The sequence below is a fragment of the Rhyacophila brunnea genome, unplaced genomic scaffold, assembly GCF_057557595.1.
Source record: "Rhyacophila brunnea isolate RB1 unplaced genomic scaffold, BYU_Rbru_1.0 scaffold_10, whole genome shotgun sequence".
In the NCBI taxonomy this organism is placed as follows: Eukaryota; Metazoa; Arthropoda; class Insecta; order Trichoptera; family Rhyacophilidae; genus Rhyacophila; species Rhyacophila brunnea.
The window spans coordinates 11120411-11131630 of NW_028232752.1; the positions used below are offsets into that span (position 1 = coordinate 11120411).

Below are 11220 nucleotides of genomic sequence, written 5' to 3' on the forward strand. Positions count from 1 at the left end.
TTAATTTTGTTTGTGGGCATTTTCGCCAAAGTTTGTACATTGCGTTTTTGGCATGTCCCATGACTTTGATTGATTTTTTCATAGTTATTATATTATAAAATGTTGGAAAGTTATGTACTTTTAACATGCAAATTTATTAATTTACTCTATTCAATCAGTTAAATACAACTATCTGACCTGTATATATTTTTAATTGATTATTTAGATCGAAAGGTAGTGCGTTTTTACCATGTCCCACCCATAAATTCAAATAAACAAAGTCTAATTTCGTCATTAATTTTGAGTGTGTAAAATTAAATTCGTAGTGTTTTCAACAGCTTACATTATATATTTTTGGAAAATATATAGTTTTTTCGTAAATTTGTACCAATATTGAAAAAAAATCACGTTTAAAGTGTGTCCCAGGATATTTGAAAAAGTGGAACTCCACATTCCGTTACCACGATTTTAGCATGAAGGCGAAAAATTTTCACTATAAATATGTTTTTTTTTAATGTAGCAACATTTTTGTATAACACTGATCGCCATGTACACTTTAAATTGTTGGTGTGTGTCGGTATCGCTATCGGAACAGGTTGCTTTCTGGGTTGGTCATTTAAGAAGTTCCACTACTGTTACCACGATTTATAAGGTAAGAAAACACATATTTCTATTTCACATACTACACATATTGAGCTTATCTTTCATACTACAGATATAATAAAACATATCGCAGGTTTAACAATAAAACTAAGCTAAATTTTGGCTTCAAACACTTCTGAAACAGAATCCGTTACTTCCATTCCGAAACTATATTGGTGGTAACGTATATGTGGAATGTAAAAGTAACGAAATGGCATGCATAAAGTTGGGTTTACAGTGTGTGTTTAGTTCTTCATAGATTATAAAAATTTTATTTTGTCTGTTCGTATGAAAAACAAAAATATTTTCATTAAAAAATATAGAAAATAACCTGACTATAATATAATAATATAATAAAGATTAAAAAAGTATGTGATATATCTGAATACGCAAAAATAGCGCACATAAAAGTATGGAGATAAAAAAAAACAACAGAAGGAAAAGAAAAAACACCAGACTGAAATAATTGCGAGACAGGCACTGGCTCTGTCATACTCTTTCTGTTATACGCCACCAAAATTTTAAAACTTCTCCATACATTTTAGGCATAGAAATTTATAAAAATGTATGAAAAAGTATTTTTTTGTCACGTTTAACAGAAATGTGTACTCGATTAGATTTAATACCTAGAACTGTAGGTATTCACGAAATGTCAGAAAAGTACGTCTTGATTACAATCAACCTGTATAGCTACATTTTATGTTGATGAATACAATTAAATTTCAAGACAACATACAGTCGAACTTGGTTATTACGAGGAAGATGGGACCGACTGAATTTGCTTGTTATAAGCGTTACTCGTTATATCAGAGAATAGGTATTTTTAAATGAGCATGTCACATTACACAAAAAGTCGAAAATAAAAAATTTGGAAACCATCGTAAAAATCCCCGAAACGAGCATGGCATTCATAAACTACAAAAGAAGTTGTTTATTGTAATTAACGCTGGTAGGTACCTACGGACTTCACAAACCTTGGATTTTTCAACCATATGCGTGGATACTTTTTTATTATTGTCGGTGAAACACCAATAAGGTAGGTACTTAGACACTTTACTAGTGTCATAAACGTAATCCGACCCCGGCGGCATCCTGTCCAATCGGATTTTATTGCTTAGGGTCGAAATGTTTTAAAACGGTCGACACATTAACAGTATTTTAGCTCGGTATATCCGATAAGTTGCTCGTTATAACAGTGAAAAAATTAAATGTATGGCGAAAATCATAAACCAATTGTCAACAAATGTTTCGTTATTACATCCGAGATCTCGCTATGTCCGAGATCGTAATAACCGAGTTTGACTATAATTATTTTCGTAAAAGTTATATACTCCGTGCCGCGCTAGGAACTCGCGTCTGAATCCCTTGCTGATTTTTTTTTCATATATTGTTAATTTGCTTAAAAATATTTTTTATCTGAGTTACAAATAATATAAATGCCAAATAAAGTTATGGTAATGTATAGTGTGTCAAAATTATTACCTACCTTATTTTACAAGTATTGTGAAATTTATTATAAAATATATCTATTTTAGTGATTAAGTTTGATTTGTTTTGTTATTTTGACGCACGTTGAATATTTATCTGTCTATCAAAAAATTCAAATAAATTTCATAAAACAAAAATTTGTTTTTATGGTAACATGTAACTTAAGCTTTACAAATTACACTCCGTTACCATTTCGTTCCATTCCGAAAATGTCCCCAAAAAAGTTGAACGTTAACTATTTTTCATTTGATTATTAAATAACGAAACTTATTTATTTTTCCAATAAAATTTAGTAAAAGTGATTATTGTCTTTAAAAAAATAGCAGAACGAACATTGATTGGTTTTTTCAAATACTAAAGGAAAAATGCTCTGCCATTATAGACATAGGGTAACGGAGGGGAACGAAATGTGCCCAAGAATTAAAATTCAATAATATTTTTTGACTATTTGTAGTTTTATTTTGAAGTGTATGGTTTTTTTAATCTAATAGAGCTCTTTTAAGTGATAAAAAGTGTTTCATTCATGTTTTAAAAGCTAAGTTTCGTAGTCACGGAACGGAAACTTATTATGCCCAATTTCATAATAAAAATGATATAAATATTGTATTAATCAATATTTTGCTGAAAAATTGCTATCACCAATTCAGTAATAGAACAAGGAATCTGCTAGCTATATAAAAATGGTTAATTTGAGTGAAAAAATAATATTACCCAAATTTCAAACATGTACAAACTTTGGCGAAAATGCCCTTATATCATACGAAATATATTTTTTACACTTTCAACATTTTGATAGGATATGTATTTTAATAAAGCATTTAAAAAAAATCAATTTCGCTAAAACTGGACTTTTTGCCAAACAGAAACAAAAGGCAATAATGATCTAATAAACATTCACATTGCTCAGTCACATTTAAATATTGATAAATTAATTGATCATAATTAAAGGCACTCTTCATTAAAATGAGCTCAGTAAATTGATTATTAATTAATGTAAAAATGAGAAAATAAATTTATATAATCTAGGAATGTACATATTTTTTGAATTCATATTGACAATATAATTTTTTTTTTTTTTTTTTTCGACCATGTCCGATCCTGATAGGATCATATGGGCCTCCACAGAGTGGAGGTTTGTATTGACAGATTTTGTTTTTTACGAGAAATGGATGTCAGCCACTTGCTCAACCTATTAGGTCCATACCCTGACACACACAAATTGAAAAAACAATTTTTGTACTTGCCAGACCCAGGATTCGAACCTGGGACCCACGGCTTTGTAGTCCAACGCTTATGCCGCGCGGCCACCGTGGGCGTAAAATTTTAGCCAAAGATTAATCACTAAGTTGTCTATTCTAATACTTATCTTAGTAATTTCCACTGTCCAATTACAAATTCTGTTGTTCCGGGGTAAAAGTTGCCATGTACATATGCCAGTTTTGTTACAGATAAGTTAATCACAATTCGACTGCTTGATCTGAACACTTTTGACCAAAAATGAGGTTTTGAAGGCACTTTGTTATAAAGAATGTTTTCTATGCTCGCACAAAATTTCGAGCTCCTAAACCTATAAATAAATGCGTTATCGTTCTTCAAACAAAACAACCAACTGCAGGTGCTAAATTTCCAATATCGTAAATGGAACAACTCCGCTCTTTATATAATTATACTATATAAATAAAAGGGAAGCTAAAATAGTATTAATTCAAAGTGCAGCTTATTTGTAAAAAAAAAATTCCAAGTGTATTTTTGGAATTGTTAAAATTTAATGCTATAGCTTGTTCACTGATGTTTTTTATTATATTTTAATTAAGTTTGATTAAATTCCTGAAATCGTATAATATTTAAAGTTATAAAGCGTAATAGCGCCTGTACACATGAATGGATTTACTAGTACAAATAGTGTGTAAATTAAAATATCGCGGTAATAACTGTTTACACACAAAAGTGCTGACTGTCTCGCCAATCTCATTCTTCAAGCGTAAATGAGATGCGTTGTTGTCATTGTATGGTGCTATTCGATAGGTTGTAAATATTGGTTAACATCAAAATGTTTTACACGGTGTCGTTTGTACTTCTGGCAGGTTCACCACTATCGTTCTACTACGCAGTTCTAACTATCGCATGAAAATTCCGAAGCTGCTGATTTTTTTGATGATACTTTGATGATGATGCAATGCATGATAATTCATGTTAATTATAAACAGGTGCACTTTCTTGTTATGGCCACGATAATACGTACTGTCAGCAGTAAATCCACACACGTGTAAACATAATATTAAACTAGTAAATTGCATTGACATGTTCTCCAAATCATGTATACACCAAAATAAGCAACATTTCCTACATCATCACAACACAGTAGAATTAAAAGCTCATTTTCGTCAAAACATGGCATAAGGACTTGTGCCCAGGAACCACACAATTATATAGTAAACATACAAAATTTTAGAATAATTAATAAAAATCATTTATCAATCTTTGATCATTGGCAACTATTAAAATATTATAAGTAAATTTTTTGGAAGGAATACCTACATTTTATGTAAATTTATTTGGAATAATTCAATACATCAACACCTAACCTCATTTAACAGAAAATCTTCATTCCTGCGGGTCTATTCTATACACAAGGCAACTATAGACCGCTAAAGTGATAAAGTGATAGTATTTATTACATATTTGTATTGAGGTGTTATAATTGTTACAATAAGTTAGCCGTCTAAACAGTCAAAACTGTCTATTTCGCTCTAAATTTTATCACCGCCATGAGAGGTGCTGTTAAAATATAGCACTTATTGCAACAATTACAACCAACTTATTGTAACTGTTACAATAAGTGCTAATACTTTGATACAAACCTACCCTAAATTTGATAATATTTATCACTTTATCAACTTAACGGTCGATAAGTATAGGATAGACCTACTGATTTCTGAAGTATCTGTAAATTTAAAATTCCATATACAGTGGAACCCCAATTTTACATGCCCGGAATTCATATTTTTCTTCCTATTTTCGTGTAATTTCTGCAGTCTTTATTTTAGTACATTAAATTGCCAGTTTTATGTTTATATTTCCCACAATTTATGTCAAAAAAATTCTAAATTCAATTAAAAATCAAAATTATTTTAACACATTTAATTCAATGCTAGGCAATCATTGATTAATGAATTTCAGACGCATGTATACGTTTCTATTTACAGACATGTTTGACATGACACATGCAGTGGCCAAGACCAAATTTACACAAGTATTATATAATTTTTTTGGTTTTATCTTATAATTTTCATTGTTTATACCTACCTATCTAAACAATGCAAAGAAAAGCATTGTCAGTTCAAGAGAAAGGGAACATTCTCGAACACGTTTACATAATATATAAGTACAGTCAAACTTGGTTATTACAAGGAAGACGGGACCGACTGAATTTGCTCGTTATAAGCGTTACTAGTTATATCAGAGAATAGGTATTTTTAAATGAGCGGTAACATAACACAAGTCGCAATTCAAACAAAAACACACAATTAGAATTTTTCCCCGAAACAAGCATGGCACTCAAACTACAAAAGAAGTTGTTTATTGTAATACACTGGAAGGTACCGACTGACTTCACAAACCTCGGATTTTTTACATGCAATTTCAACCATATGCGTGGATACTTTTTCAATATTGTCGGCGAAAACACCAATTAGATAGGTACTTTGGCACTTAATTAGTGTCATAAACGTAATCCGATCCCGGCAGCATCCTGTCCGGTCGGATTTTATTGCTTAGGGTCGAAATGTTTTAAGCAATCGACACATTAACAGTTTTAAGAAAATTTTTGACGATATTTTAGCTCGGTATACCCAATAGATAGCTCGTTATAAAAGTAAATAAATGTATGGAGAAAATCATAAACTAAAATGTCAACAAATGTTTCCTCGCTACATCCGAGATCTCGCTATATCCGTGATCGTAATAACCGAGTTCGACTGTACTTACTCCAAAATGATTTTAATAAAAAAAAAATTTATGTTTCCCTATATTTACATTTTTTAACAGTTCCTTCAAAAATGACAAATCAGGGTTTCACTGTACAGGCATGTCTGATTCGCTGTTCTCTCACAAATCACCCAATTTTTGTATTAAAAACGTTCATAAATTGAATTTTTATTTCATACATAGAATTTTTACATTTTTTTACAGCGAAATTCCATACAACGGGCATCCTTTAAGCGAGAGTGACATGTAATCAGTTTTCTTCTTTTATCCTTATCATCAAAAGTCATCGAGTGTATCAAAATGTAGTAAGTAATCGAGATATTTTTGGCCTTTGGCAACAACTATTTCTTTTCTTATAATTTCCCAGAAAAGCATCCTTTCATGGAACGGATTCGTGTCCATTGTAAGCGCAGAAGTGATGTCAAGATACTTCATATTGTCCACATCTGCAACGGGTGACCATTTGATAGATATTAATTCATCTTCAGACGGCGTTGGATCCCTGAAACATACAAAATAATATAAAGTCACTATATATAGAAACTATAATATAGAAAATAATTAACATATTATTTTCTTGGCAAGTGAATCTTTGCTGAATTATATCAAGTGGTTATACCAATGGTTTGATGCAAATAGATATTGACAAAGCAAGACGAGCCGCTTGATATAACTCCACCCTTAATCTGGTTATTTTCTTAACCAATAGGTAAATATAATATTGTACCACACACAAGAACTAAAATAACACGTACATTATTTCCGGTCATCAACAAAATTAAATTATTAACAATATGTGTACGTACGAATGTATGAAAACGTATGAATGAAAAAGTGTGCACAATTTTATCGAATCGCCAAAAATGTACCAAAACTATTGTGGATTGGTTAGGCAGGGTTCAATTGATTTTTAAAAACTAACCAACACTATCTGTAAATTGTAGTCTTAGTTCAATGAAAACAAATACGCATGACTAACAAAGTTTAATATGCACCATTTATGGCGGATCTTAACAGCCTACCTCCAACCTTCGCTACTGATATCACTGTATTTTGTTATTATCAATGTGTAAATTTCATATCTACGTATGTGTAAAGGCAGTATTAATAATCTTTTTTAAATTCACATTTCAAAACAACTATAAAAGGTTTTTCTATATTTGAAACGATGATCTATAAATTTATTCCATGGAGATAAAACTGCACCTGTACATTAATTTTTTTTTTTCGACCATGTCTGATCCTAATAGGATCATATGGGCCTCCACAGAGTAGAGGTTTGTATTAACAGATTTTTTTTTTTAAGAGAAAAATGGATGTCAGCCACTTGCTCAACCTATTAGGTCCATACCCTGAGTCACACAAATTGAAAAACAATATGAGTACTTGCCAGACCCATTATTCGAACCTGGGACCGACAACATTATAAACCGAAGCGGAAGCAGCTCGGCAATCGTGGGGCTGTTATGAATATCTGTGGATCTATTCTATACAAAAGACTGCTATCGGCGGCTATCGACGGTAGATTATCATATTTATCTATTGAGGTAATATTCATGTGATATTTAGTTATTTAGGAGCAAATCGACGGAAGGTTTGATAATTATTAAAACTAGTAGATCCCACTCACCCATATTTTGCAAAATTAGTCCACATCCTGACCATTCTTTTTCTCACAATTTTTGATTCGTCTGTTTCATTAATATCGGTAGCCCAAAAGCATTTGAATAAATATGGCAACTCATCGTGGTGGCCCACAGCATTGTTGCTGTAAAGAAAAGACTTTTTCCACCAAGTAAACGGTCCAACGTAGTTAAATTTATAATAGTACAAAGGGCTGTTTCTGTTTCTTGAAGCGTGCAATTTGACAAATCTACTAACACTTTCAATCACAATGAAATCTGACAACAAATCGGCAAAGTTTTTGAGGTTTTCATCGCGAGGCAAACAATCGTTGAAATAAAACGTTGAAAACTTTTCCGTAATATTCCCTGGAGCGTCTGGTTTAATTGCTAAAGCTTTGACTACAAACTTCCGGATCGATTCGTATATTTCCGTTTTGCTCAGACCGAATTCGTGCAATAGCAAAAATTTCACTCCTTCGTCTTGGTTAAAACCAGTGATGATCGGTACATCTAAGTATTCATTGTTTCGGACGATTTTCTCAGGACTTTTTGTCAAAAATGCTTCTTGACCTTCGAATTCATTTTCAACACATGGCATGAACGGGTCTATAAAATATTTGTCTATTCTTTTCTCTTTCATCACTTGATACTTCTCTACTAATTTATCAGCCGGAACAGTTTTTAAGTAGTCTATCATTTCTGATGTATCTTTTCCTGTGTATCCTAAAATTTTCGCAAATGCTTTGGTTGTATTCAATGGCTCGGCAGTAAATGCGTACGGACTTAGAGCTGTCCCACTTTGCATTATACATTTGTGAAATAAATCCTTACATATTGTGGAAAACAACAAATAGTTCACGATTAATGATCCACCGCCGCTTCCCATTATGGTAACATTATCCGGATCACCACCAAACTTTCTAATATTTATTTTTATCCATCGTAGCGCTATGAGGACATCTTTGAGTCCGACATTACCGGGAGCGGACGGTTCAGAGGTGGACAAAAATCCAAATGGTCCGAGTCGGAAATTAAAAGTGACCACAAGAGTATTTTCTTTCATAAAAAAGTCTGGCTTAAAGAAAACTGGACTTCCAGAGCCTCTGGCGAGGCCAGAACCATTTATGGCAACTATAACGGGAAGGTATATTTGATTTTTTAGTAGTGGAGTGAACACATTGAGGTAAAGACAGTCTTCTGTCCCAAAGAATTCATTTGATGGAAACCGTGTCTGACAACAGTCGGGTCCCGCTTCGAAAGCATCTCGTATTCCTTCCCATGGTTCGATTGGTTGCGGTGGCTAAAAATATGAATGAAAAATATCAAATTAAAATTATTCTTAATGAACCCTTACATTAAATATTAAATTTATTCATTTGAAAGATTTATTATATTTATTAGTATTAAAAGCCATTAGTTAAAATTTGTCGTAATTATGTGTGACTCCTTTAGCATTGTGGTCAATGTGCATGGGCGCGATACCAGAGAGATGCAGGTTCGATACCTGCGGGGTGTTTTACTTTTTTTAAAAAAAAATTTCTATTGGTTATAATATATTTTCTCAGAAGTGTTTTCAAAATAATGTAAGTATATATTTTTTAAATTGCATTATGCTCCTTTAAGAGTGCATTCAGTCCACGGCACAATTAATTGACTTAGGAACTTTTCAGTACTTAGGTATCTCTAATTAAATTAATAATTTGTACATTGCAGACGGTAAAACTCGCTTTTGAGTAGGTATATTAGATACATTTTTACAATTAATTAGAATAGGCAGGGTATTAATGGGTGCTTGTGACTGGTCGTCTGCCGTCTTTGACTGCCAGTCGCCATTGTTGAATTCAGCTATCTTTTTGTCATCGAATTATAGTACCTACGCGGTCCAAGACATTATAGTATTTCGGCAAAAATTATCGGACATGTTGAAAATGTAAAAATATGCTAACCGGCGAATTCAATTAATTCCATTTTTCAAAATTGTGGTATTTTTAACGTACTATACTTTTTTAATAGTACGCGGACCAAAATGTACTATAATTATAGTTTGGTTGGCAGCACTGCGTTCACTGACAGATGGCAGCGCGCGACGGCGGAGTACCAGTCACAAGACCCTATTAATGGGTAACATGTTAATGTCAATGAGGAAAATTATATCAAATAAACATATTTATAAAAATATAAAACATAGGTACTTACTTGAAATCGCAATTGTCCCACGGGAGGCTTGGCGTATGGAATTCCCAAAAAACTAGTATATTTAAAGTTTTTGTTGACAGAAACATCTATTCCACGAACAAATCCGTTGGAAGTCTCTACTAAGAGATTATTCATTGTGATTGTAGAAACGGTAATAATTCAACAAAAACACTTGTTCCTATGTTGTAACTATTTAAAAAATGTGTGCATGCTTAATTCCAAATTGCATGCATTATCTTTTTCAAATCTCCACGCAGCTGAGAAATTGAACTAAGTTATAGATAATTGACTTTTGAAAGTCAGATTTTCAGCTCATATTATCTATGGTCAACTCAGCTGTCAAAACATTATCAATTTACCAAAGAGCCAGTGTTGCCATATTTTGAAAGTGGAATTATAGTACAGAGCCTCCAAAATTATAGTATTTGGGGATAAAATATAGTACGCGTTGTCATCTCTTGAAAATGAAAATTTTCCCAATTTTTCATAGTCGGCTCGTTTTTTTTAGAAAAAATATTTCTTCGCGGGCCGCAGGTTCCCAATTTTTCATGGTCGGCTCGTTTTTTTTAAGAAAGATATTTCGTCGCGGGCCGCAGATTTCCAAATTTTCGAAGACCACTCGATTGCGAAATGGCAAATGCAGAATTATAGTACTTTTATATAAAATTATAGTACGATTTTCAAAATTATAGTATTTTGGCCGTACTATACCTATTTTATATCGTACATAGTACGCGGACCAAAATTATAGTACAAATACTATAATTATAGTACGGTTGGCAACACTGCAAAGAGCACGAAAAGAGTAGTATCACTATTTTTTTTCATCTTTCGACGCTTTCGGGTAAAGTTGCCACTATCGACGGTATTTCACACAAATAACTTCTTATAGCGGACAATTTTTTTTTTTAGTATTTTCTTTGAGCTTCTAATCTTTGTATCTATCGACTATCTCAATTCTATTGTATGGATGAAAGTCACCCCGTTTGACAGTAGATTTTGTGGTACTTGTTAAATCACTACAGCACGGGCAAAGCGACATGCAGCGAGCCGCTGTAATTATATACCGAATAATCCTAACACGCATGCGCTGTGACTTGGCTACGTGACGGTGTGTAGGTACAGCTTTCGCGCCTAATCCATTGGTTGCATTGCATTTGACGTTAGTTTGGTGTTCAACGATTACGATATGATCTACTAAATTAAATTGCTACAAACAACCATAATCAGCGCAAGTTTTATCACTTTTATCAGTATCGTCTAGACTCTAGGTCATAGGACTTAGGTAGTACTTTTTGAGTAA

General features: G+C 32.6%; 1 protein-coding gene across 1 annotated transcript; it reads right to left on the reverse strand.

Annotated features, from left to right (window-relative positions):
• Window positions 1-4632: 4632 nt before the first annotated feature.
• On the reverse strand, window positions 4633-10307 carry LOC147078885 (juvenile hormone esterase-like). Its single transcript, XM_085950705.1, has 3 exons — window positions 9918-10307; window positions 7727-9021; window positions 4633-6598 (listed from the first exon to the last, which is right to left on the reverse strand). Exons 1-3 carry the CDS (start codon window positions 10050-10052, stop codon window positions 6373-6375), a joined length of 1656 nt encoding a protein of 551 aa, XP_085806831.1. The 5' UTR covers window positions 10053-10307; the 3' UTR covers window positions 4633-6372.
• Between the last annotated feature and the right edge of the window lie 913 nt (window positions 10308-11220).

Coding starts and splice junctions, on each gene's coding strand:
- LOC147078885 (XM_085950705.1), bottom strand. CDS start 10,052: ATGAATAATCTCTTAGTAGAGACTTCCAACGGATTTGTTCGTGGAATA. Junction 9,022..9,917: donor TGGGACAATTGCGATTTCAA/GTAAGTACCTAT, acceptor TCATATTTTTAG/CCACCGCAACCAATCGAACC. Junction 6,599..7,726: donor ACTAATTTTGCAAAATATGG/GTGAGTGGGATC, acceptor TGTATGTTTCAG/GGATCCAACGCCGTCTGAAG.